Below are 27,805 nucleotides of genomic sequence, written 5' to 3' on the forward strand. Positions count from 1 at the left end.
CCCTCCCTCCCTTCCTTTCCCCTTCTCCCCTCTTTTCTCCCCCGCTGCAGCTCTAGCAGGAGGCGGCGCGGACACGCGTGAATGTGGTCTCCGGCCCCCGAGTGACCCGGCCCCGAGGTGAGTGCCAGGCGGCTCCGCCGCGCCGGCCCCAGCGCCTTCACCCCGCCGCCGGTCAGCACCCCCGGCGACTTCCTCCCGGGGCGCCCCCGACTGCCCCCCGGTGACATCCCCCCCGGGGACACCCCTCCCCCGGGGACTCCCCCTCAGGACCTCCCCCCTCCCGGCGTCCCCGGCCGCCAGCTGTCACAGCCGCGGCCCCCGCGGCGCTGGGCGCTGCCGAGCATTGGCCCGGGGACAGCGAGCCCCCGGGGACGGCGAGCCCCCGCGGGTGCCGGCCCGGGGCGGGGGCTGCCGGCTGTCAGCCTCGGCCGGCTGGCTGGGCGCCGCCGATTTCCTCGGGGGTGAGTTTTAAAGGTGTGCGCACGCCGTGGTCCCACCTCCCCTTTCCCCTTGTTTATCAGGCTGCTCTCGTTTCCTCTGTGCGTGGTTTCTCCCCCTCCAAGACAAACTTGTTGTCAATTGTACAGGTAAAGCCCACAAAGCTTTTCCGTATAGGCCACGCGTTACAGATGGATGAACTGTTACAGAATGTGACAGCATGTTACGCATCTCTCTCTCTTTCTCCCCTTTTAAAGGGCTTATTTTCTCAGCCAATAAGATGTTTGTAGGATGCAGAGTCATATAAAGCTTCGTAAAGTAAGCGATGTTTGCTTGTTCTGTAAAAAGCTGTGGGTTTGTGGGGGGGTGTTGTTTGTTTTGGGAGGGGAAGTGGGGACAAAGTGGCACACAGCTGAACGCAGTGGCCTTGCTTACAGTTAAGTGCAAAGCTGGTCTCTTTCTCCCCACCTCCCTCTTCCCCCTGTAGTAGTGCTTACAGCAAAAATACGAGATTCCGTATGACTGGCTTCTGCCCTTCAAAATGGGAGGCCTCTCCGAATCTTGAATATTTTTACCAAACTTCCTAGTAAATGCTAAATGCCACCTTGTCTTTTTCTAACACCGTATATGCCATGAAACAGCTGCATGTCCTTTTACCGTCTTGGATAAAGGGCCTCACGGCAGCAGCACACTGTGATCACCTGGTAGTCAACAAAATGAATTGCCTGGTGCCTCGCTCAGTGCTAAGGTAGTCCGTAGCCTCCGACTGTAAAGGCAACAGCATGTAGAAACGATTCTCTAGCGTCACAAGCTAAGGTGATGCGGAGAGATACTGTTGTGCTACTGATCCAGAAGGAAAGCTCCGAGGAAAAAAACGCCACTGTTTCCTCAGGCGTTACAGTAGTTTAGGGAAATCTCATGTAAATGAAACTGGTTGGTTTTCTTTTCTCTAGTCTCCAACCTCATCCACCCCTGCGCAGTGGTAAATTATGGTGGAGTGATTTTTCTTTTTTTTTTTAGTTAGGTAATGAAGATTGACTTAATTCTTTTTTTTCCCTCTAATTAGTTATAATTTGGGGGGGGTGCATAAAAAGAGTTATTTTTGTATTGGGTTGTCTGAACCAATTTTTCATTTATGTGGATATCATGTGATTTCTGTTCTCCTCCCAAATCAATTTTTTCTATCTTCAGAGGAGAATAAAGCACCAATTTACTTCATTTGCATCAGCTTCATTTGAAACTTTGTAAAAATGCCCATTCTCTTCTCCTGTTACCTTTACTTTCAGCAGAATTCCTGAACGAAGCTACTGCTACCATGTCCATCAGTGTCAGCTTGAACACAGAAAATGCAGCCTGGAACAGAGACAATTTAGAAATCTCAAATATATTTTAAAAAAATAATTACAAACTGATCCCTACTACAAGATAACATTCATGATACAGTGCTGTAATATAAGGGTTTTATTTTCACTTCCTTTCTGTATGTGGTAGAGCACATTTAGATTTAATTCTTCCTCTAGGCTCTCGTTATTTGTGTTTTACTCCCTGTGAAAAGAAATGGTAATACCATTTTAAATATGTTTTCATATTTCTGTGGCATAGTTTCTCACATTTTATGCTTTCCAGCTTACATGATAAACTGTGGTCTTCTCTGTGTTCCCACCGATGTAAAGACAGCTATAGAGCTCTCCTGTGGCGTAAACCTTTTCTTTTCTCCTCTAGTGTGCTTAACAACAAAGTTTGTAATATTCTCATCACCTATAATTGCAATACAACTGCAGTTTAGGCTTCAAATTCTGAAGTACTTTCATAGGAGGGAGTGCAAGTCTTGGAACTTGTTGTTCACCTGGTATTAAACATCTCTTCAATATGCTGTTTGGAAAAGTGCTTTACAGTGCAAATCTCTTGCTACCAATAAATCAGAAGTTAGCAGGATGAACATTACTCAGAGTGGTATTTCAATGCTTGCATTATGAGCTGATGTCTATTCACTTTGCCAGCCCAAATTCCAGTTCAGGTCTTCACGTAATGCAAATCAGATTACTGGAAGCCAGGCTATGCTGATCTGGAACAGCCTCTCAAGATGTACTCAGGGATCTAATCTTAACTCCAAATTTAGTTTAAAATAGTAGTATTGTTCCGTTCCCGTCATGCCTCATTCTCATTTTCCTCCTGAATCAAGCTAAACAAATTCTTACCTAGGTAACTCTGACAAAAGTAGTATTGTGAGTGGCTGTACTGCCCAGGTGATTAGACAGCTCTGCAAAGTCAAGCAATTTAATTTTTTTTCTTAACTACTGCCTACGTTTTTTGCAGATCTAATAATACAATGTCAACTGGAAGGGTACGAACAAAAAAAAAGGCATGTTCTTCAGACCAGTCTCCAGACAACCTTCCTCTGAGGAGTTCTGGAAGACAGGTATTTATAATAATTTAAAAACACATGGCTTTGTACTCTGGTAATTTTTATTTTCTGTTGACATTTTAAAATAAAGCGGGCTTCATTGTGGATAAGTTAATACTTGGAGTACTTATCCAGAGAGAGGGAGAATTAATTAATTCTGTGAATAAGTAGGTAAAGTGTTCCATTTGTGAACAATATTCAGAAAAGACAAATGCTCAATATAACCTGATGTGTTAAAAATACAGTCACAGATTTCTGTACAACCAGACAAAGCTGTCTGCCCATCCAGACAGAGGCCTAAAACAACACAATACGCGGGACCTCTCAGGCCCAGAAGAGACATTTGGTATACAGCTTTGTATCTGGAGTCCAAAAAAAGCCCCAAGCTTAATATTTTATTTGAGGCACAGATAAGATTGCCACTAATTAATATCAGTAAGTATGTGAAGAAGAGGTTTTTTTGAAGGAGAAATAGAATGAACGCATGAGGCTTGACTCATTAGCATGTGATAGAGCTTAAAATATGATTTGAACTGGAAGCTTTTCTTCTAATTTCTTCAATGGCATCAGTTAGACTAAGGCAAAACATTTTTAGCTTTAAATGATATTTCCAGCCTTACTGTGGATTTTTTTTTTTTTTTTTGTAGAAAAACTGACCTACTTTGACAGCTGTTTCATGCTGCAGTTATTTCACAATAGATAAAAAAATTTTCATTAGTACCATTTTAAACCATTTGATACTAGCCACAAGCTGCAAAACTGTCTGAATGCCGTTTTGTAGAAGATGCATTTGTGTCCTTTCTGGTCAGATTTCAGCTATTCTTTATTAGGTGAAGAAGAAAGCCACTGAAGCAGCAGATGATGATGATGAAGCATCAGAGAAGAAATATAGAAAGTGTGAAAAAGCTGGATGCACTGCAACATGTCCCGTTTGCTTTGCCAGTGCAGCTGAAAGGTTTGTTTCTTTTTATTTACATTTTCTGTGGACTCTTATAAACTTGCAGCTGAAGTTTAGGATGCTATATAGTCATATTCTGAAAAATCTCTTCGTTTCTAAATGTAGAGGGAGAATTGAAAGGTACTAATATGAGACTTAAGATGCCAGGAAAGTGTCACAAGTTATTCCTGTCGTGGACTACTTTCTACTGTGCAAGTTGCTAATTCAGATATAGAATATCTTTAGAATTCGCTTATTTATGTTATTAATGGTGTCTTCTGAAACACGCCTTGCTTCTGTGAAACTGAGAGCTTATTAGTGTAATCTGAGGAAGCTAACCTTGCTTTCAAGATGGAAAATGAAACCGTCATTTACTGCAGAAAGTCTTTATCGCTCTTTCATTGGAATGCTTTGCAGTCTGAGGTGAGATTCTGACCTTGACATTTTAGGCCTTGGGAGAGTCGTACTTATTTGAACTCTTTGTTCTTGAGTTGTTCGTGGCTTTCAGTGTACTTGCACAAGTCCTTTTGTATTCTGACCCTGGAGGTACTGAATGTGTGATACTGGCAAGGTGTATCTAATAATAGGCAACATATTAGACCTCATTATATGTTGGAGCAAGTCCAGAGGAGGGCCACGAAGCTGATCAGAGGGCTGGAGCACCTCTCCTATGAGGACAGGCTGAGAGAGTTGGGGTTGTTCAGCCTGGAGAAGAGAAGACTCCGGGGAGATCTCATTGCGGCCTTCCAGTACCTGAAGGGGCCTACAGGAAAGATGGTGAGGGACTGTTTATGAGGGAGTGTAGTGACAGGACAAGGGGTAATGGGTTCAAGCTGAAGGAGGGTCGATTTAGATTAGATGTTAGAAATTCTTTCCTGTTAGAGTGGTGAGGCACTGGCACAGGTTGCCCAGAGAGGCTGTGGAGGCCCCATCCCTGGAGGTGTTCAAGGCCAGGTTGGATGGGGCTTTGGGCAACCTGGTCTAGTGGAGGGTGTCCCTGCCCATGGCAGGGGGGTTGGAACTAGATGATCTTTAAGGTCCCTTCCAACCCAAACCATTCTGTGATTCTATGATTATGCAGTAGGCAGACTGTAATTACATAGCATTCCTCCCTCCCTGGTTAACGGAGACAAACTTTTTTTAAAATTTATTTATTTTTATTTTCTTCTTTTTTCTTACTGTCTCTTTTTTTCTCTTTTTATTTATTTTCCAATCATAGAAAATAATTTAGTGCTTCATTTAGTTATCTCTGTGGACTGTTTTTTGGTGGCAGGAGGTCAATGTATTCTGGATGTGGTCATAGGAAAGCCAAGTGTTCAGGCAGTTGCCTAAGAGACTTGGAGAGGAAATGAGCACCTGAGAGATCAGCATTGGCGATACTATGTTTTTTTATGTAGGAAACAATAGATAGTGCTTAGTCATCTTTTTGACTTGTTATTTTAATATTTTGATTTCCACCCCCCACACCCCTAAGAACATACTTTCAACATTATTTATTGAGATGAGATCATTTCATGGCTAGCTATTTCAGTTAGTAGCTTAGGTGGCTGCTTTTTACCTCATGCATTTATCTTCAACCATTTCATTGCATTTAATGAGAGTTTTCTAAGTGAAGAGTGATTGCTTTGTCTGATGAATATAATCTTTGCTAATGGATATTTCTTTCTGAGAGTAATAAAGAATAAAAGCCCAGAATGCGTAACTGCTTCCTCAGTGTCTTCTCTCGTTGGGTTAAAATTGCAGCCAACTCAGTCACGTGAAAAAAATAGGCAACATCTGTTTTGTATTCAGATTTGCCTTTATAGTTTTGTTAGTTGTTCTGGGGATAGGATGTTGTAATGATTTATGAATCAATTGATCACAAGAAAAGTACTACTTTAAATGATCCCTCCCATCCCTGCACTAATATCAGAACAAAATGGAACAAAGTAAAGGAACCGTAAGTTCCTATGGCAAGGGACTTTGCCTTCGTACTCATTTGCTGAGTGGGTCACAGCACATATTGTAAGAGCAAATGTATTTCATGTTCAGGAAACGTCTGCTTAAAGGGTACTGAAGACAGGCTCAGTCGACCATTGTTAGCGGGAGGTTGCTGGAAGCCAGACCAACTATAAAACTGTACATTATGTATATTTTGCCTCCTATGCATCTGGTGTTGCTTAGTTTGAAAACTGGAAATGTTTGAGACAATTGAAATGGTCTTATTGTTATTTGTATGACTGTAGTGCCTTGTGCAAGTCAGCCTTCATGAATGTAACATAAGGCCCTGGCTTGTCGTGAATGTTTTGTTCACGTTCTAGAATGCACTACTGTCAATAGAAAGATTTTTTCTGAATGTATTGTAAAATTATTTCTGTGTCTCCTCATTACAGATGTGCTAAAAATGGGTATACGTCTAGATGGTATCATCTTTCCTGTGGGGAACACTTCTGCAATGAATGTTTTGACCACTATTATCGAAGGTAGATTTGCCAATTAAGGTTGTGCCTTTTCAGTGCTTATTAAAATTTGGCAGACGTTACAGCTGTTGAAACATTATGTACATAAACACAAAGACTTGTCCTCTCTGCTTGCTTTATTCAAAGTGAGGCTTAGGTATTGGTGCTAAAACTGCAGGTGTTGTATGGACTAATCATCAACTTAAACATAGCAGCATGAACAGAACCGGTTACTTTAGGCAGGCTGGTTTGTGTGTACAGTTATTCTGAAGCTTTAGTCTTTTTAAAAACAACATCAGAGAATTTTGAATGATGAGAACCGTTTTCAGTAAATCTATTTTCCTTTATAAAGCAAATTCACTTTACAACGTGAATTCAGGAGACTCTGCCTCTCTGTAACATCAAATTGGTGAGCAGATTTAACTCTGGCAGTTCACTAACTGTGAAGACTCTGGTCAGGCTCACAGAGTGCTTTCAGCTCCAAGCTCCTTCCCATTTGAGTGGGAGTTGAGTCCAGCTCTACTGACAGTTTTGAGTGCTTATGTGCTCAGCAGTACCTGTGACTCAGTCCAGGCCTTAGATACTGGGAAGTGTGCTCATGATCAAGAGGATGCAGTGGTGAAAATGCAATTTATTGCTATTGTAAGAACCCTGTCTTTCTCCTTGTTTAACAAGAAAAATATAGGGCTCTCTACAGCCTTATTTCTCTGTCCTTATGTAAAATGTTTAATTTTAGAATAACTGCTGTTGCTTGAAATGAACTAGATACTCAATTTTCTGACTGCTTGCTGTTTTCTTTTTCTCTTTCTTAGCCATAAAGATGGTTATGAGAAATACACTGCCTGGAAAAGGATTTGGACAAGTAATGGTAAAAGTGAGCCCAGTCCAAAAGCCTTCATGGCTGACCAACAGCTTCCTTACTGGGTAAGATGGAGGGTAATGTATTTAAAAAGGTATATTTCAATGTGATGTTCGGATGTGTTTCTGATATTTTATGTTCAAGCAGCAGATCAGCTGAGTTTTTGTGGGGGTTTTCTTGTCTTAGAGGACTGTGGAAAAGCTCAAGATAGTAATTCTGATCAGCTTCTCTGTTGTTGGAGGCCTTCTCCACACCCCACAAAGAACAACCTTCTGCTGTTTTTCAGTGAAGTAGCAGCTAAGATGTGTCAAGTTCAGGTAGAATAAGACTTGGCGGGGAAAAGGGAGCCTGTCAGCTATAGGAAAGTACGAGTCTGAAGGACTTCCAAAATAGATTTTGTATTTCACTGGTAAAGAGAGCAGAAGACGACTGGAATGGAAGGAAGTTTGGTGGTGCTGTTCTGTTTTTCGTTGTTGGTTTTGAAGTGGTGAACAAAGTGTTTTTGCAGTAATGCTTGCAAAACGCAATGAAGACCATAGTAACTGGGTGTTGAATTAATTTTTGAGTTCTGTGGAGAAATTCAGTCTTACAGGAGATGGGCACAAGGTTTCTGTATACCAAATGTCTTACTTATGACCTGAGGATTACATGAGAACGAATTTAACAATTACATTTGACAACTTCCTCGCATCTTGCTTCTTTCGAATTGGTTAGTTATACTTCATTAATCTTATCTGTAATCAGACAGCAACAAGTAAAAACATGTTTGTTTTTTGACTTGTAGGTGCAGTGCACAAAGCCAGACTGTGGTAAATGGCGTCAGCTGACAAAGGAAATCCAGCTGACACCACAAATAGCAAAAACCTACAGATGTGGTATGAAACTGAACAATTCCACCAAGGTAGCGCAGAAGAGTTTTGCTTCTATTGAAACTAAGAACAAGTTGATATTTCTTGTTTGCAGACATTAATTTCTTCTTGTTTGTTGCTTAATGTTTCTAATGTCAAAATGATGGTCAGATGGCACAGAGAGCTGCCTGGTGACAGGCCCACATGCTGGTTGGACTTTTTTGTTTCCCGAGTGGAAATGTCAAGAAAGAAGTATCTGGAATATCTTTGTCTGCACAGTCAATTGTAAAATCCTTCATTCTGAAGCTATGGAAAGATTATGAACATGTACAAAATAGACATCCACCAAAATGTTTATTTTGGTTTTCTTCGGCCATACTTCGTTATTGAGGAAAGCATCTGAAAAGCTCAGTGAGCTTTTATTAATTTCTAGCAAGTCTGTCATGGGGCTTTACATGAAAACTTTCAGCTTTGGTATGAAGATAACTCCTGAAATTTGAAAGAGTCCTTATAGTGCCACAGCATCTATATAGTTAAAAACATAATATGAAAATACTGACCATAGGAAAATCAGAACTGTCAGCATTTAATCTTGAAACTTTGTGACAAAGATACTCTCAAAATAAATGAGAAACTTTTTTTTTATAGTCTAGACTGGAGGAGTCTCTCTGGAAAATGTGGAAAATTTCCAGAGTATTTTATAAAATTCTTTCCCCTCCCCCCCCCATTTGTTTGTTTCAGTGTTCCACTCCATTTTGTGGAATAGAATGTGTATTTTAATGTCTGATCAGTAGAAACTAACTTAACAAATAAGAAACATTTTCTGGGTGTTTTTGCTTTATGGTGTGTTGTGTTTTTTAACTATGCATTTCTCTACTATTTATTTTTACTAACATAATCATCTCTGCTACAGAAGGCTAACACTAACACATTTGTGGTTTGTTTTTTAAGTTTAAAGAACTATCCAGTAGACAAATTACTTTGTTTTATATTTAATTTTTGTTGTACAGCTTAAGAATAGCTCTGATACCATTCACTTTTCTTTCAGACTGAGGGCTCAGACCAGTGTTCCATGCCTGAGGACTTGGTGAGTAGTGGCTGTTCCTCCTCATTTGTCCTAGAATGTGAAAGCAATCGTAAAGCACAGCATATTTATTTCCTTTTCTTGGTCCTTTGGCCAATTATGGCAGTATTAACGCATTTTGCTCAGGAAACTGTCAGACACTATTTGCAACAGAGCCTAGGGCCTTCTACTTTCTTGTCTTTTTCCTTTTTTCCCTTACCATACCAATTAGCTTTCAAGTGGTTCGTGGTGTCTTTGAGTTGTGGTCTGTGATTCAAGGTTTACTCCTAATTCTCACTTTTGATCAGGCAAAACAGTATTCAGGTGCTAGCTTTCAAATAAAATTCCCCATCCTGAAATTCCCCTGTCTTTCAGGTGGTTTCTATCTTTAGTCAAGCTAGTGTCCTCTTTTTCAAGACTCTGAGAGAACATCAAAACATGTTTTCTCTCTCCTCTCCCTCATAATACAAAACTAGACTTGATGTACATTGGTGTTGCAATGGGTTTGTGATCATGTAACCCTGCATTTCAGATTTAGTATGATCTGATGTTCAATAAGCCAATGTTGGCAAGCATACCTGAGCTACCTCTATCTCAGGAAACCTGTACAAGCTTACTGTTGACTCTTGTAGAAGTTTTGTGGTTTTGTTTCCTTAATGCATGTTTGATTTGTAAATTAAAGCTGAATCATTAGCATTTGCTAGGGTTTTAGAAGGTCTTTGATGGGGATAGCAGAATCTAAATTAAATTGATCACTTAGTGTAAGCTTTTCTAGGTTCAGATTTCTGGATGCATAAACAACTGTAAATGTTTTATAAAGGGCCTGATAAGGCATAGATGTGTTGTTACGGCATGTCTCATCCATTTGCTTTCCACGTGGGTGTGGAGTTTGTGAAGTTTCAGCTCCATTTCTGAGGACGAGGTCAATGCTACAGGTTTTCTGTGTCAGGCTGAGGAAGGGGAAAGAGGGAGAGAAAATGTCTTTATGACTTACAATTCTGAGATTGGTACTTCTAGTGCTTTTTGGTCTCAGTTTTGGAGGGAGGGGGGAATTGGTTCATTTTCCAACGTTTTCAAAGTACTGACGTGTTCTCTTCTCCCCTCTTTCCTTCACTTCTCCGCTTGGCCAGAGAGTGGCTGAAGTTTCAGACCATTGGTGGTACTCCATGCTCATACTCCCTCCTTTGCTGAAAGACAGTGTGGCAGCTCCCTTTCTAGCTGCATATTATCCAGACTGCGTGGGCATGAGTCCATCCTGTACCAGCACTAATCGGTTACCTGGTGAATCCAACCTTGTGAAGTTAGAGCACTTAAAGAGCGTGCCTAATTTGACTGGTAAGGGCCATCTGCAGGGCTCTGTTGCTTAAATAGGTGTGATAAATTTTGTCTTCTGAGTGAGTTTATAAGGCACATAATGCTCCTGATTCAGAAATACTGGTTCTGTTCTCAGCACTAATACACATTCTCTGGGTGACTGCCTCTGTACTACTTCGATGCAGTTTACTCATTTGTAAGGTAGAGGTAATACATGTTGTGTGGCATTTCTTTAGGGAGTAAGAACAGCCTGTATAGGCTTTTTGTTTACCACCTGTCATTTGTTTATAGAAATGGGAAATTAACATGCAGGCACTTAAAGATTGTTTGCGTTCTTAAGGAAATGAAGATTTATCAAAACAAAACACAATTATGCTAGTTTTGATACTCTTGATCTTTGGGGCTTCAATTTTTTAAGGCACTCGGGTTCTGTTTAGGTTAATTCTTTGCTAATGACAGTTCTGAAACTGATAGCCTGGGAGTGTGGATCTGCAGAATAGGTCAGGTATGGAGAAAGGTAAATCAGGATTCCCATACTCATCCTTATTGATACACCTCAATACTGCCTTAGAGTGCTTCGAAGAAAGTTCAGTTTCTGTGTCATTGTAGCCAGCTTTGCTCTCCTTAGGTGCTGAAAATAAATCTGCTCATCTATTCAACAGATATTTATCTGCTTAACAAACAGAAAACTTCATTGCACAGAGCTACCAGTACTGCATGTGGAAGATGATTATTTTTAGTTACTACCCACTCTGGGCAGTATTGGAAGTTGAAGATGAAAAGGGTTCAGAGGACTTCATGAGGCTGTACGGACTTGAGTTTAGATCCTGTTCCTTGTTGGACTTGTCCTGGCATCCAGGGGCACATAATGTTTCTCTGAAAAATTTAAGCTCTGATAGGTCCGAGACATACCCATCAGGCAGCAGGACAGTAATTAATACTGCACAGCCTAGAGGGTAGGAGAGGGGAGAGCAATATAAATGAAATCATTCTGAAAGTGGCTAGAGGCTGGAAAGCTTCATTACTTGTTTATCTGTGTGAGGTCAATGGATCGTCTTAGAGGGAAAAGGATACAATGAAGATACGATGGAATATGACTAGGTCTTGGTGTGTCTTACTCAGTTGCAGGCATGAACAAGTATTTCCAGCCTTTTTACCAGCCCAATGAATGTGGGAAAGCTCTTTGTGTGAGGCCAGATGTCATGGAACTGGATGAGCTCTATGAGTTCCCAGAATATTCACGAGACCCTACCATGTACTTGGCTTTGAGAAACCTGATTTTGGCTCTGTGGTACACAAACTGCAAGGTAAGAAAGAGATGCTAATACTTAATTTGTTTGTTTACAAACAATAGCTACTTTTTGGGATGTGGAGCAAAGAGATTGGACTCTCTTCTTAAACATCTCCTTAATGCACCAGAAAAACCACTCCCACCCTTTTGAAAATCCATTCTAAGATTGGCTGGTTTTTAGGTGTTTTGGGTTGGTTTGGTTTTGGGGGGTTTTTTTGAGTTTTAATGCCTGGGAGCTTCTTTTGCAGTAAAATACAAAAGTTTTAAAAGCATTACAACTCTACTGAGTCTGCCCAGCTAGTAACTTTCAAAGGGATGCTTGAACATTTCTAAACAGTGTTTGTGGGCACATTATGATTTTTTTTCTCATATGACTGTTGGACAGGGAAGTTATTGTCTTTTTACTTATGCTAATTCAATGACACTGCCTTCAGTGGAATTGCTGGAATTTCAGATACTGAAGCTTTCAGATACTGATGTCTGTATTTATCTGAAGGTTTTGGATATTAATCTATTTTTTTATTTGGAATGCCATTTTGGAATGCATTTTACTGGAATGTCATTGTGAGCACTGCCACCAGGTAGATTCATTTTGCAATCAGGGATGCATTTCAGTACCGTTCCTGTACTAATGAAGCACACCATGGAGTTTGTGAGAGTATCTTGTAGGCTCATTTGCTTTTATTCCATGTTAATCTAGCTTAATAAATCATTACCTTACTGCGTAAAGAAACTTCCACAAAACTTGCTTTTAAAATGCTCCCAGAAGCCTAATTCATGATTAATTTTTACCATCTGGTTTACAGTTTAAATGTGATGTAAATGCGTGAAAAAATTGAATATTAGAAATTCAATACTTTCTATTCTTTGTTTCTCCTTTACAGGAGGCTCTTACCCCTCAAAAATGTATCCATCACATCATTGTTCGGGGGCTTGTGCGTATTCGCTGTGTACAGGAAATGGAGAGGATACTTTATTTTATGACAAGGAAAGGGCTAATTAATACAGGGATTTTATCAGTCAGTCCTGACCAGTATCTTCTTCCTAAAGAATACCACAATGTAAGTTGCTGCAATAATCCCTACGTTATTAGTGCTATAAAACTACGTGGCACGTGTCATATTTTTTCAGTTCTGGATTTTTTGTTCATTACCTGTCATTCCAACCATTTATGTAAAAATTACAGATGAAAGCAAACATTTTGCATGTTTTTCACATGGTTCTCCTCTGCCTTCAATGGTTATGGAAATGACAGACATGGGACTCTTCCCAGCAAGGTTTTTATTCCCACTAAAATCTATGGAATTTAGTCCTATGGATTTGTGCTCCCTATGAACTTTTTGGATGGATGGGAACTGTGTGAAAAATATACAATACACTTAGGTTCTTCTTATGGCTTAATCTTGTAATGTACCTCTGCTTCCATAGGTGAGGGAACTCCTATTTCATATTGGTTTGCAATAACTACGATTAAAGGGTACATATTTATGACTAGCAATTTGCTTGACAGCACACAGAAACTTAACAAATTAATGTATTCTGTAATGGAATATCTCCTAGAAATTGCAAGTTGATTTATGTTTGGAAAGTGTATTTGTATATGTTTTTAATTGATAAAATAGTTTTTACTGGTCAACCCAATCTATGATTGAATTCATTAAAAGGTAAGTGTTTCTTGTCTGATAACTTCAGTTAGATTTTGTTACTTGACTGATAACTTCAGCTGTTTCAGTTAAAAGAAACTGAGATGTCTGCTTTTAAAGTACTTAAAATTGCAACTATTTTCAAAGCTACCATTGATCTTTTCTCTATATTAAATGCACTATCATCTTTAAAAGTTACCACTTTTTAGAGGACAAGAGAGCCTAGACTTCTGAAACGTACAGGTATTTTTAACTTTAGCAAGAGGAAAACTAAGTGTGCAATGACAATTTCTATTTTAGTTCTAACTATTTTTATTTAAAACTTTTATTATTTTTTAGAAATCTGTCATTATTGTTGGGGCTGGTGCAGCAGGATTAGCAGCAGCCCGACAACTGCACAACTTTGGAATTAAGGTAAGAAACTTTAGAGTACACTACTTAAAAAATTAGACTTCCTCTGCTTTGAAAGTGTTCTTCATCAAAATGAAAAGAAAAAAATTATATTCTTGTTACAAACATTTATGTATAGGGCATCCTAATTAATTTGTAAAATCTGGGGTTTTACCGAGTAAATCTGCTGTTTAAAAACAGCATTTATTTGTATCTAAAATTCAACAAAGCATGCAGTGAATATTTTACATGGACTTGGGTTGGGAGGATAGGGGAGACATATATTCATGTCCAAATAATGGGACTGTAGATGATGATGGCTGTTTAAATGAGGTGAAATTTTCTTTCATTTGTGCACTTTCCTGTACTAGTTGCTTATTAAAAACAAGCAAATCGCATCTATTTCCCTTTTCCCTCATGTTTGTCGTTGACAGTGTGATCTCACAATACTTACTTGTTGACATAATTTTACACATCAGAATATTCTTATGAAAATCTATGGGACTCTTTACACATAAAGTGTTTGCAGGATTGATGTTTAAGGAAACAAATGAGCATCTGACTTCCTGGATTTATATATTTACATGTTCATATTTAAATGAAACCCTGACTCCTGTAGCCCCATTAACTTATTCTTTGGATGCTAAATAGCAAATTGCAGTGCAGCCTTTTTGTACATCAAGTCCAGTGGAAAGCTATCCTGCAGTAAAATACATAAATATCAACTGGCAGGACCTTTTTTTAATTATAAAATATATGTATTTTTAAATATATACACACTGGTGCTTTCTACTGTTCTGGAGAGATGGAGTTTCTCTAAAAAGACTTTCTCTAAAAATAAAAAGATAATATAAGTAAGTAAGGGTAAACAGATTCAGTCAGACATCCATCTAGTCCAGTATCCTATGTCTGTCAGTGACAAGTAGTGAATGCTAAGGAGGTATGTATGAGTGGTGGAAATACATAAGAATGGGGTTTTCTTGGAATATCCCAGGAATAACTTTCTCCAAAAGGTGTACGGACTTCCTGTGATGGATGCTGCACCCAGATCATTGTGTTTAATAGCTTGTAGCACGCCTTAAACTCGAATTTTGAGATTGCCTGAATAAGTCTTTAGCTTTTTCAAAAAGGCGGCTGATTTTTGTTAGGGATGTTTCTTAAAGTAACAGTTATTTAAGATCGTTAGCGTTGCTGGATTGCTTGGGAGGTTTCTGTGCTTTGTTTTCCCCTTTGCTCTGGAATTGAACAGATATGTTGAATGTAATCAAATCTTAGAATTTACTAAGCTGCATTTTGTCATAGGTCATTGTCTTAGAAGCTAAAGACAGAATTGGTGGCAGAGTGTGGGATGATAAGACATTCAAAGGAGTCACTGTTGGAAGAGGAGCACAAATCGTCAATGGATGTGTCAACAACCCAGTGGCACTAATGTGTGAGCAAGTGGGTTCCCTGCAGTGGTCATGCATTATCATTAGTGAAAAATTGTTGTTTAAGCTGGGACGTTTAATTGTCGTTCAGGTGGCTGGGAAAGGGTGAGAGTCCTTTTTCATGACTTGATTAAAACACTGTTCTGCATTGTAAGTATACTCTGTGTTGCTATTATATCTTTGATAACAGCTGGGGACAGAGAAGGACTGTAGAATGGTTTGGGGCACATTATGTAAAGAAAAACAAGGCAGCTTCAGAACCAGAGGAAAACACTCGTTTCCTCTTTTTTGGAGACAGTAATGTAAAAGGTCCCTGGCAGACTTCCGTAGAGCTGAGAAAGGCTTTACTGTGGGAGGCTATTGCTATGTTGTAATACGTAGTTCTATGACAGATTTGCTTTTGCTTAGCCTATTTCTAGTTCCATTCTGCACAAGTTAAGATGAATATGTATGATAACTACTGATGCAAACACACTGCGGTTTTGGGTGGTTTTTAATTTTATTTGTTGGTTTGGGTTTTTTTGGGGCAGGAAGCTGAATTTCTCCAAGTGGAACTTGAGTATGGATTTTGTTCAGAGGCACGCAAATCCAGCCCATGCTGCAATTTTAACTGTTTAGTGCTCTATAGTGTTATGAAGATTTTTTTTAAAAAATAATTTTTTAGTTATGAGATGAGGAGTAATGACTTCTGAATACACACTGGGTGCCCATCCCTTTGTGGTCATTTGATGTCAACTTTCAAAGTACAACTGTATCTTGAAGAGATCTGCAGTGGTGACCAACAGCCTAGAGAGATGTGAGGATGTGAAAAACCCTGGAGCGCACCCTAAGTAACAAGGCCCTAGGAAGAAGTTAATGCTGTTTTTGTGCTATTCTCTCTAGACCAACTCTGCAGAACATAAAAACATCTTCATTCTGACTTATCTCTGTTGTGTGTTCAATACAAGTTGGACAAGCAGAGCAAGATACTAGGTTTAATAAAAGTAATTTCTTTCTTTGCTTGTTTGTTAATTAAATTGGTGGTAACTGGCAATTCCTGTCAGTCCAGGGAACTGTTTGGGCATCAGGCACCAGAAAGTTGTAGAAAAGTACTGATTTTAATGGTGATTAGAGAATAAGGTGAGGCAGGAATGAAGGAGACTGGTTCATCGTGTTTGATTACCAGATCCAACATTTCTGTACTAGTCCCTGGCCTGATAGAAAAGTGGCAGATGAGGTTTCCGGGAATCCTCGATAAAGGAAAGGATGGAAGAGTAGGGAACAAGAGTTTGCAGACAGTTAACAGATAGAAGGGTTGTTGGTATTCCAGTTTTAGCAGGATGAGAGTTTAAGTTAATCTGACCAAATATTTAAAGTTCTGGATGTTTTTTTAAGTGGCGTCACTTCAATCTGAAGGATTCACCTTACTTTAAATAGCTTTGAGCAGACTAGGCACTGTAGTTTTTCCATACTTAAAAAGCAATAAAATGTCCTTTTTTTTAAGCTTGGCATTAAAATGCACAAACTGGGGGAGAAATGTGACTTGATCCAGGAAGGTGGAAGGATAACAGATCCCACTATTGATAAACGAATGGACTTTCATTTCAATGCCATCCTAGATGTCGTCTCTGAGTGGAGAAAAGATAAAACCCAACATCAAGATGTTCCTCTTGGTGGTAAGTGGGAGATGTCTTGCAAAGTGAAGATGTTGGCTGCATTCCTAGAGTTTTATATTAAACTGGCTTTTACATCAGACATTTTTAGAAGCGTATGGCTGTGTATCTGACCTTAAATCCAACAGTGATAGCCTGGCTCTATGGAGGACAAAGGAAGATTGTCTATCATATACACACAGACTAAAATGTCACTTGTAACTTTTAAGGAAGCCTAATTTGAAGACTTTTATAATACTGTATGACTTCTGATATAGTGTCTTGTTTTCAAGAGGTAGCTTTTTCAGTGTAACTAGTAGCACTAGCGGTTCAAAAGACTTGCTTCTTGCTGAAGCAGGCCATAGCTAGTTCTTAAGCTTTTTGACTAACCTGTCTAAAAAGGATCCTGATCAAAGCCTTCTGCCGGCAAGAATAGTCCCATCTCCATGGGTAATGCCTCCCACCACACTTAGAGCACGCAGGCACGTTCAACACCAAAAAATAAACTTGCTCAGAAATGTCTGCCTCCTAAATCTTTTCAGTGTGGATTCTATAAGACAAGAATTAGCAACTCCTATGTTCTTCAGCGAACTCTGGATCAAATTTCTCAGCTCTTTTGGTTTTGTAAAAATTAAGCAGGATTTATTTGCAAGGATTCTCCATTATTTTAAAGTGTATTTTCCTTGAAGTATCTTCAACTGTATATTGATGACAGCTAAACTATTAATTTCTCTCATGTCTCAATTGGCTAGCCCAGCTGTGCTATTGCACAGTGTGTTTGTTTTGTTTTTTTAAATCATTATAACCTCTTTTTTTCCTGAAGCTAGGTATGTTTCCTTTTTGAAGAAGATCCTACTAGGGAAACCTGTGATTAAACAACAAAGTTGTACTTTATCAGTGGAAAGATCTTGCAGGGTTTTTTTCAATGAGAAGAAAAACATCTTTCTGCAACTTAGCAATAAGTTTGAAAATCTTGTGATCCAGAGAATGGCATACTGAAATGCAGTAGGACTTCTGACAACTAATGATATATTCTTATTTTAAACATGTTCTTTCACAGAAAAAATACAAGAGATCTATAAAGCCTTTATTCAGGAGTCTGGTATCCAGTTCAGTGAGCTGGAAGAAAAAGTACTACAGTTCCATCTCAGCAATTTGGAGTATGCCTGTGGCAGCAATCTCTCTCAGGTGAGTTTTGACAGCTGTGTTCTGAAGTGGTTTAGCTTCATAGAAAATAGGATTGGAAGTAACATTGAGAAGTCACCTGATCCATCCCATGGCCCCAAAGGAAGAATCAGCTAACCCCAAACTGTTCCTACATCCCTAACCTGTTCTTTAAAAGCACTGAGACACAGATGCCAGCACTGATGGGAGTTCATGACATGTTTCCAGCAAGATCCTCTTTAACATAGAAGTTGAGAGTAGATGGTGCAGTGGAGTAGGGCATTTTGCTGAGATCCTGGGTGGTAGGATTCACAGGAGAGTTACTCTTCCTCAGATGTTGTGCGTGACTTCTGCTTCTCAGTTCTGTGTTTAAAAACTGAGGTATTTCTCTACCTTGCTAGGTATCTTGAGAATAAATGCATTTAACTTCTGAAGTGTTCCGACACCCTGACGGTGGGCCCCAGTTCACCACTCCTAGGTATTCTGTTGACTATGTGATACTTGGCTTTCCTCATGACTTCAATTTTAACCAAGCAGATTCAGGAAATACCAAAGTATCTTCTTGCAGTGTGTTATTTACTCAGTCCTGTTGCTTGGGTTAAAGATGTTCAGGATCAATTGTACTATGGTAGTGGGACAGCTGATTGATATGTGCAGATGCACAAATCTGATCTGAACTGAGAAGCACCATAAGAACATAACAAAAATCTGCAAGACAGTGCTATACTGGGGCAGTCAATGGAAAATATTTTGATATGTCAAACTTTCACACTTCATGAGCACCCAGTGGAAATAAGAAAGATGTTAAAATCCATCTTACTTTCAGTTTGAATATCAAAACACGAAGTAAATGCAACTGCAGTGATAGGAATTGGCACTTGAATAGCAGTTTGAGAATTGCTTCAGATTCTTCACTGCTAAGTGGTGATTGCTCAGTGCAAATATCACTATTGTACTATGAGTTTGCAGGGATGGGGGGAGAAGGTCGATGAAAGATATAGTGGAAGAACCCCAAAGTGACAGAAAAATTCCATTGAGATTTTTTTGTATCTTATTTTCTCCTTTGTGTTGGGAAATATTTCCATTTTTGTTTGAAGTCTTAAGGCTATAAAATCTGATTTCCTTGCTAGAGACAGAAAACTGAAATAAATACACTGCAATTCACCTAATTTTTGTACTTTCCTTGTTTTCTCTACCAAGCAGAACTATAAATTACCTGCTAGTGACCAACCCATATTATGCTATTTCTTAATCCAGCAATTCATATGTTGTATAGTGGCCTTAGGTAAATAAGTGGTTTGCTTTTGTCAGTGTTGCCATACAGTCTGGTAGCTTCTTCTAACCTATGGGACTTTTGCTAGTGCCCATGTCACCTTGCCAGTAAAGACAGCTGGTCATGTTCTCTCCACAGGTATCTGCGCGCTCTTGGGACCACAATGAATTTTTTGCCCAGTTTGCTGGAGATCACACTCTTCTAACCGTGGGATATTCTACAGTGATTGATAAATTGGCAGAAGGGTTGGACATCCGGCTGAATTTCCCAGTGAGTCTGGAAAATGTTGATGCAGTGCCTGTCTTACATTGCTTTGAAGCACCCAATCATATCTTTGTAATCTTTTGGACCAGGCAAATCTGTGCCGATGATTATTTTGACTTGTCTTTAAGAAAAGAGAGGATAGTTTCAGCATTTTTTTGTTAAGTTTCTGACTGATAAGAAATTAAATTATTGACATTCCTGACAGGATTGATTAACTATATATTAAATCTGTGATACTGAAAACATAGCTGTACTTCTGCATCCTAGGATGCAGAACAAATTTCAGATTCATAACAAATTTAATCTTAGTATTTGAATTCAGTATTCACAAGTGTATACTAAAAAAAAAAATCCATTTCTTTTAACTTGAATTTTAAAAAATACTGGTATTTGCCTTCTTTTGTATTGGCAAGCTTGCTTTCTCTAGTAATGAACACTCCATACCATTTCTGGAAATCATCTTTAAGGACTATCAGTACCTAAATATGATGATGATGAGCTTATAGGTTAGAATCACAATGACTTTTCTTTTTCAGCTTCCATGGAGGCTAATTTTTGTATTTCAACATTCCTCTGGAAATTTATGTTCTTCAATTTTTAGTTTACAGACTAGTGCTATATTAGCTATTCTTGTCTGAATTTGCATTGCATGTGTAGATTTTATAGCATAATCTTCTTCATTTTGTCTTACGATAGGTACAGAGTATTGACTATTCTGGTGAAGAAGTACAGGTCACTACTGCAGATGGAACAGTTTGGACAACACAAAAGGTACACAATATGCTTCAAGATTAAGGATTCTAGGGAACACAAGAACAATATTGACCACAATACATACAATCATAGAATGGTTTGTGTTGGAAGGGACCTTGAAGATCATCTAGTTCCAACCCCCCTGCCATGGGCAGGGACACCCTCCACTAGACCACGTTGCCCAAAGCCCCATCCAACCTGGCCTTGAACACTTCCAGGGAGGGGGCATCCACAACCTCTCTGGGCAACCTGTGCCAGTGCCTCACCACCCTCACAGCAAAGAATTTCTTCCTAATATCTAATCTAAATCGACCCTCCTTCAGCTTAAACCCATTACCCCTTGTCCTGTCGCTACAGTCCCTGATCAACATTCCCTCTCCATCTTTCCTGTAGGCCCCCTTTAGGTACTGGAAGGCTGCTCTAAGGTCTCCCTGGAGCCTTCTCTCCTCCAGGCTGAACAGGCCCAACTCTCTCAGCCTGTCTTCGTAGGAGAGGTGCTCCAGCCCTCTGATCATCTTCGTGGCCCTCCTCTGGATTGGCTTCAACAGCTCCATGTCTTTCTTGTACTGGGGACCCCAGAGGTGGATCCAGGTGGGGTCTCAGAAGAGCCAAATAGAGAGGGAGAATCGCCTTCCTCGACCTGCTGGTCACGCTTCTTTTGATGCAGCCCAGGACATGGTTGGTTTTCAGGGCTGCAAGTGCACATTGCTGGGTGATGTTGAGCTTCTTGTCCACCAACACCCCCAAGTCTTTTTTTCCTCAGGGCTGCTCTCAGTCCATTGGGCAGGGGGGTTGGAACTAGATGATCTTCAAGGTCCCTTCCAAACCACACCATTCTGTGATTCTCTGCCCAGCCTGTATTTGTGCTCGGGATTGCCCTGACCCACGTGCAGGACCTTGCACTTGAGGTTTGCACAGGCCCACCTCTCAAGCCTGTCAAGGTCCCTCTGGATGGCATCCCTTCCCTCCAGCGTGCCGATCACACCATACAGCTTGGTGTCGTCAGCAAACTTGCTGAGGGTGCACTCGATCCCGCTGTCCATGTCGCCAGCAAAGATGTTAAACAGTGCCGGTCCCAATACCGACCCCTGAGGAAAGTCACTCGTCACTGCTCTCCACTTGGACGTTGAGCCGTTGACCACAACTCTTTGAGTGCAACCATCCAGCCAATTCCTTATCCACCAAGTGGTCCATCCATCAAATCCACGTCTCTCCAGTTTAGAGACAAGGATGTCATGTGGGACAGTGTCAAATGCTTTGCACAGGTCCAGGTAGATGACGTCAGTTGCCCTTCCCTTATCCACCAATGCTGTAACCCCATCATAGAAGGCCACCAAATTTGTCAGGCACGATTTGCCCTTATTGAAGCCGTGTTGGCTGTCACCAATCACCTCCTTATTTTCCATGTGCCTGAGCATAGTTTCCAGTAGGATCTTGCCAGGCACAGAGGTGAGGCTGACCGGCCTGTAGTTCTCTGGGTCTTCCTTTTTTCCCTTTTTAAAAATGGGGGTTATATTTTGCCTTTTCCAGTCAGTGGGAACTTCATTGTACTTCTCTGACTTCTCAAATATGATGGATAGTGCTATGTCCTTTTTGTCCTTTTTTTTTTTTTCCTCTCAGAAGACTATTTAGTTCAATTTCTTCCCATTCAAAGATTAAACCACATATATTCTAGTGACCTGTATTTGGATGTCCTAGACCATATTTTTCATGGAGCATGCTTGAGTTTCAAGTACTAGTTGATCTGAAGAACTAAGTACTATAAAGGTCCTACTAAAAATGTGAAGCAAATAGATTTTTATCTGGTCTTTGAAGTGACAGTTATGTTTTCTGGTTCCATTCCCTGCTCAGCTTTACCCCATTTAGTACGTGAATCTGCCATGTTAAATTTTTTCCCTTTGGTATGCAGGACTTGAACAACCCGTATTTCTCAGTCTCCCTTACTTTCTTTATCTCCCACCTGCTTCATGCTGCATAATTTAGCTGTTAGTAATTTTTAAAATGATACATAAACTTGATCAAGATTAGATTGACAGGAACAGTGTTACTGAGCATATTTTAAAGAGAAGGGATCTGTGAAAGAAGAAAAAACTAACCAAACCAATGACTATCTTCTCTTTCAAAAAATACAGTTTTGTTAATGAGAACCATTGATTATAATTTACAGGAAGTATTAAAATTAGCAGCATGGTTAGCCACTCTGATACAAGCAATTCAACAGACTACAACTCAAAAACCAGTGAACTGCACGATCTGTTCTCACCTGTAAGGCATGTGTTTCCTATTAATGTGCAGTAAAACCAGACACTAATCTAGAGATGTCTGCTGAGTATTATGCTGCATCCTGTAAGAATAATCCAAGAGAGTTAAGAGGATGCTATGAGTCTTAAGTGCAGTACTCAGCTTTTGCTACTGTTGTGACTGTAATTATTTCTTTCAGGTGTTAGTGACTGTACCACTGGCCCTTCTTCAGAAAAATGCCATTCAGTTTAATCCTCCACTGTCAGAAAAAAAAATTAAGGCCATTAATAGTTTGGGAGCAGGAGTCATTGAGAAGGTAAGTAATTTCAGGTTATTTCAGTTACTTTGCATAGAAACACTGGCTGCTTTGTCCCCATTACTTTTGCTGCATATTTCTCAGGTTTTATCATGCATTTGGTTTTACTTGTATACATGATCCCAGAAGAGCAAAATGCTAGCAGAGATCATATGTTTTATTCTTCTTAGCTTTCCCAACTTAAATGGGGTTTAAAAAAAAAAAATTGTTTGCAGAATCACTTCACCACTTAAATGTTTTGTGCCTAAATTTGAGCAAGCCTTCATGATGATCTTAGATCTTCCAAAATTCTAATAATGTACTTATTCCAGGTCCTTTTGACCTAATAAATACATAAATTATTTGAGAAGAATACTGAAAGTTGTCTATTTGACCAGTGTAAGATCTCCTACCTTTTCTCAGTGCAAAAAGACAGCCTCTCTTGAAAAGGTATCTAGTAAAATGTGTGCTTAGAACAAAACAGTAACAGAAGTAATGTCAGGAACAGGACTGTAATAATGTGAAAATTTAAAGGCATAATTCAGAAAGCCCGCATACAGGATGGGGATCCCTAAGTTCTACATTAGGCTTGTAAAAATTCTGCTAAATTTCTTGAGCATTTTCCACAGTGAATTCTATTGTAAATTTGATACTGTCAATCCCCCTTGGAGAGCAGGTCCATATATTCTCTGTTGAGACCCTCTCATAGAATTAGGTGTTTCTAATTGAGTGGAAAAGGGAAAAAGAATCAGAAGAACAACATATACCATATCCAGTTATGAGTTTTGTGGTATGAAATGCTTTAATTCCGTATCTCTCTCTCTCTCTCTCTCTCTCTAGATTGCCTTGCAGTTTCCTTACAGATTTTGGGACAGTAAAATTCAAGGAGCTGATTTTTTTGGTCATATTCCACCCAATTCTAGTCAACGTGGGCTCTTTAGTGTTTTCTATGACATGGATCCAGAGGTATCGTATGCTTTCTGTTGGCCCTTCAGAAATTCAGTTTGGAATGTAGATGCAATAATTACTGAACAATGAGTTTTCTTCTTCTCCCCTCCCCAACTGGTAAAAGAAGTGGAAGCAGTGTTATTTATCAAGAAAAGGCTGATAGACATTGTGTTCTAGTAAATGGGAATGTTTTCCTATGTTTGGATAGAAAATAATATACAAGCAAATTAATGCTTTTATTCTCAAACTATCTTGAAAACAAGTCTGTAATACCAGACTATAGATATAATAATATGGGAAAAAGCCTACTAGTCACTTCCAGTTTAGGACTTCTGTTCTCTTATTTAAAACAGCTAAAAATCCTGTTAAAAAGATCATGCTGGCTTATTAACGCTTAATGGCTTGCACTAGCCTCAGTAACTGTGTGGAGTGGCAGAAGTAAAGACAAACACTAGGTTTTGCATGAAACTGAGGTCTGTATAGGTCAGTCCCAAACTTACGAATTCAAAAGCAAATTCAAACTAGTGTACTGACGTAATGTTTCTCTTCCCTTCCAGTCCCAAGCAGACCCATTACATTCATATCTTACCTTTTAATGCTTTTACAACAACTGCTGCTTATCACTTAGCAGCAATGAAAAGGCCATTTTGTAACCTTATGGCTTACTCCAAAAGGAAACCACCCTGTGAAGATTGTGCTCTGTTACTACACTATCGGTACTTGTATATGACTTTCCTTAAAGAAGTTTTCTCTTCAATATTTTTGAGCTCATTCTACATGAGGTTCAGTGTGCTGGTACTGTCCAGAGACAGTAGCTATAATTCTTAAATTTCTCTGATAGCTAGTCTCTGCTAGCTATGAAGTTTAGTAACAGAAGAATTGCATTATATAAATAAGAGAGGGAGAGTTCTTTAACGGAGTTGAGAATCCGTGTGCTATTCTATAGTCACCGCTTCATCTTTGAAACTTCTGAGTGGTAGCAGATTTCTTGAAGTGGAAGGAAACATGGGTAGAACTGAGCTTTCACTTCTTGGGCCAGAATCTGCTGGTAAGACCTTAGCATTGGCCTAATCCAAAATATATCTAACGAGAAATTAAACATATTTTCTTTATTACCATCTTTTGAAATTGGAGTAGAGTTTAGGTAGAATTTTTGCACGGAACTGGAGCTTAAGAGGTCTGTAACAAAGAGTAAGAAAGACTATAAATGTCAAATCTTTTGGTGCAGTCTTTAAATAGATAGATAGGAAGTTTACAGTTAAATTGGCAAGTTAAATCAGGCGCTGACCTTAACACAGATCTGTGAGCAAGACGTCAGAAGATGTTAGTAATTTGAAGAGAAATACTGTAGAATATACACCCTTTACTCTAAGGAATCAAACTAATTTTCCTCTAGAACAAAAATTGCTTTGCAGCTGAAAATCTTTGTCAATACCAATTAAAAGGGACTCTTCAAGAAATATTTAATAACCAAATAATTTCAAAATGATCACATATGTTTAATGTCTTGGTTTTAGGGTAAACAGAGCATTTTAATGTCAGTGGTCACTGGAGATGCTGTGACAACCATTAAGAATTTCGATGATAAACAAGTACTGCAACAGTGTATGACTGTACTTCGAGAACTGTTTAAGGAGCAGGTAAGAGAAGACTTTTATTAACAGATTAATTAACTTGCCAACAGACCAGACACTAATCCAGAGAAGTCTGGTTAGTACTATGCTGCATCCCACAAGAATAGGATTTTGATTGTATTACTTCATGCCGTATAGAAAAACTTTGAAAACTATTTTTTTCAAACTATTTTTAAACTATTTTTCTTGTCAGTTTGAGGCAATATGTTTCCTTTGAGATATGCTAAAAACATGTTTGGTCTCATGAAGACTGTGAATTGAAATATCTTAGATCTGTCTGAAAGAAAATGGTAATGAATTGAAAACCAGAAATGAACTGTCATCCTTTAAAGTAGCTGTCACTTTTTCCAAACTTTATTTTGTCATCATTGCTTCCAATGCATCATAAAAGCTTTAAGCTAGATAAATGTGATAGTGATTTCCCACTCCCCCACCCCCCTATGTAAAAAGCAACTGAAATTACAGCACCCCCAAACCAAACCAATCCCTAACTCTTCCAACAAGAAACAACCCTTCTTGAGCTGTCTTGGGATGGAGGTACAGGTAAAATGATCAAGGGCCCTACATCCTGACTGTAAAAAAAAATAAAAAAATCGATAAAAATTTCTACCTTTTTTTTCTTCCCCCAGCTCATCATTAGGATAAAAACTAATAGGAAAATCAGAGAAATCTGGGGCAAGCAGAAGACTGTAGCTTAGCAATGTTATTTGCATTCCATTCTATAGACAGTAATGCCTTTGTTAAATTACTTAGAGCAGTTGAACGCCAAGGAACGCTTGTGTTAGTGTTCATGGGTGATCTCCCCAAGTTTTACTGATGGTTCAGATGTTTGGATTAATGACCTTGGAAAAACTGGCATCTGAAAGCTTGACTTTTCCTAGAAAACATACTTTTGGTAATGCCTTTACAGGTATCAGAATCATGTGCAATGTAAGTCCACATACCTGCTATTTTGATTTCATGAGAACATAAGAGATAGCAAACAGGTCTTTAGCTTTGGTGCCACTCCAGTCTAGAAGAGTGATTTTCATGTCTCAGTGATTTATAGCAGTTGGGAATTTCACTCATCTGTCCGCAGCGCAGCGGGATTTTCAAAGATAAGATAGTGTCCAGGGGCATACCAGAACTTCTGGGATGTCCATGAAACTTGCCATAGTTGGCTAGCCATTGTCTTTACTGCTTGAGCTGTAGTCTCTCATGTGCTACCTGAATGAAGTAGGCTATTTGCTGCTACCAGTGTTGGGTAAGAGGCAAGCAGGAGTGCTTCTGTTTACTTGTCACAAGCCCCTCAAGAGTTAAGACACAGCTGTAGTTGACTAAACCTTTATACAATTGTTATCCAGGCTCTTTTTGGTAGAATTTTGTGGCATTTGCATGCTACAATGTGACAAAGAACACACAGTACTAATGTCATGGCTCAGCTACAGACTCTATGATTTTCTGGTTTTTGTCTTCTCCTTGAACCTAATTTTCAAGCCAGCTCATTTTGTGATCTTAGATAAGTAATGTTATTTCTGCATTGGACTAAAATTATCCCCAAAATGAAGATGACATTTTGAGATTTAACAAGCTAGAAGTAGCAAAGCATCACGCCTTGGCAAGATAAAAAGTGCTTACATTATACAAGCAAACACGTTGAATGATGTTGATACTGGTATTTTATCTGTTTGCAAGAGTATATATGTATTTTGAGGAGACTTCTTCTTTCTTATGTGTAGTTCTAAGTATATTACAATATCCAGATTTGTTGCATTCAAAACAGTGCAACTGTGATGTTTCAGACATCAGACAAGTCTAGCAAACAAAATTATCTTTGTGGTTAGTAGCATAATATAGAAAATTGGAATTTAATTCTGGAATGTGATCTAATCTGTATCGTAACAATTCTACATACTCCAAAGATTACAAGAAACTGCTTACAAGAAAAAGCTATGCAATTACGAGCTTTTCTTTGTAGTGCCTAAGTCTTATTTTGATTATGCAGGAGGTTCCTGACCCAGTGAAGTTTTTTGTCACTCGATGGAGCAAAGACCCTTGGCTCCAGATGGCATATAGCTTTGTAAAAACAGGGGGTAGCGGTGAAGCTTATGACATTATAGCTGAAGACATACAAGGAAAAATTTTTTTTGCTGGTGAGGTAAGTATCTTTGTTACTGTCGGTTAAGGTTATTGGGGAACTACCGCTTACGAAAGATAGTCTTTTGCTAACCAACACCATTAAAGTAGAGGTATAAATCTAAATATTGTGTTATACAAATATGCTCACGTTTCCTGATTTTGACACAGAACCCTCTTTATTCATATTATTGGGCATGGAAAGTCTGCCAGATATTTCAGGTCAGGAGTGAACTGCATAACCATTAAGTGCTGAACATGACAAGACTATACAATCCACTTGTATTTTTAGTCAAATTATCTTTCTGTTACTCCATTTGTGGGTCACATAACAAATGCACACTGCTGATGGTATAGGGGTGTTCTATACTAGAACAGAACTTACCTGCCCCACTAAAGTGCAGATGGCAAAACAGACTACTAATTTTGCTAGTT

The 27,805-nt window shown here is 39.2% G+C and overlaps 1 protein-coding gene across 1 annotated transcript in view; it reads left to right on the top strand.

Moving 5' to 3' along the window:
- Nucleotides 1–27,805, top strand: part of KDM1B (lysine demethylase 1B) — a 31,135-nt gene that overhangs the window by 281 nt on the left and 3,049 nt on the right. Inside the window, exons 2-21 of the mRNA XM_075745142.1 lie at nucleotides 51–117; nucleotides 2,755–2,857; nucleotides 3,673–3,797; nucleotides 6,152–6,241; nucleotides 7,030–7,141; nucleotides 7,861–7,977; nucleotides 8,973–9,011; nucleotides 10,118–10,322; nucleotides 11,424–11,608; nucleotides 12,477–12,653; nucleotides 13,575–13,649; nucleotides 14,928–15,065; nucleotides 16,536–16,707; nucleotides 17,744–17,871; nucleotides 19,259–19,390; nucleotides 20,081–20,155; nucleotides 22,578–22,694; nucleotides 23,514–23,639; nucleotides 25,139–25,261; nucleotides 27,240–27,392. Coding sequence (XP_075601257.1) covers nucleotides 2,768–2,857; nucleotides 3,673–3,797; nucleotides 6,152–6,241; nucleotides 7,030–7,141; nucleotides 7,861–7,977; nucleotides 8,973–9,011; nucleotides 10,118–10,322; nucleotides 11,424–11,608; nucleotides 12,477–12,653; nucleotides 13,575–13,649; nucleotides 14,928–15,065; nucleotides 16,536–16,707; nucleotides 17,744–17,871; nucleotides 19,259–19,390; nucleotides 20,081–20,155; nucleotides 22,578–22,694; nucleotides 23,514–23,639; nucleotides 25,139–25,261; nucleotides 27,240–27,392 — 2,379 coding nt within the window. The 5' untranslated portion in view covers nucleotides 51–117; nucleotides 2,755–2,767. The remainder of the gene's footprint in view (nucleotides 1–50; nucleotides 118–2,754; nucleotides 2,858–3,672; nucleotides 3,798–6,151; nucleotides 6,242–7,029; nucleotides 7,142–7,860; nucleotides 7,978–8,972; nucleotides 9,012–10,117; nucleotides 10,323–11,423; nucleotides 11,609–12,476; nucleotides 12,654–13,574; nucleotides 13,650–14,927; nucleotides 15,066–16,535; nucleotides 16,708–17,743; nucleotides 17,872–19,258; nucleotides 19,391–20,080; nucleotides 20,156–22,577; nucleotides 22,695–23,513; nucleotides 23,640–25,138; nucleotides 25,262–27,239; nucleotides 27,393–27,805) is intronic.

The sequence above is a fragment of the Balearica regulorum genome, chromosome 2 (genome assembly GCF_011004875.1).
Source record: "Balearica regulorum gibbericeps isolate bBalReg1 chromosome 2, bBalReg1.pri, whole genome shotgun sequence".
Lineage (NCBI taxonomy): Eukaryota > Metazoa > Chordata > Aves > Gruiformes > Gruidae > Balearica > Balearica regulorum.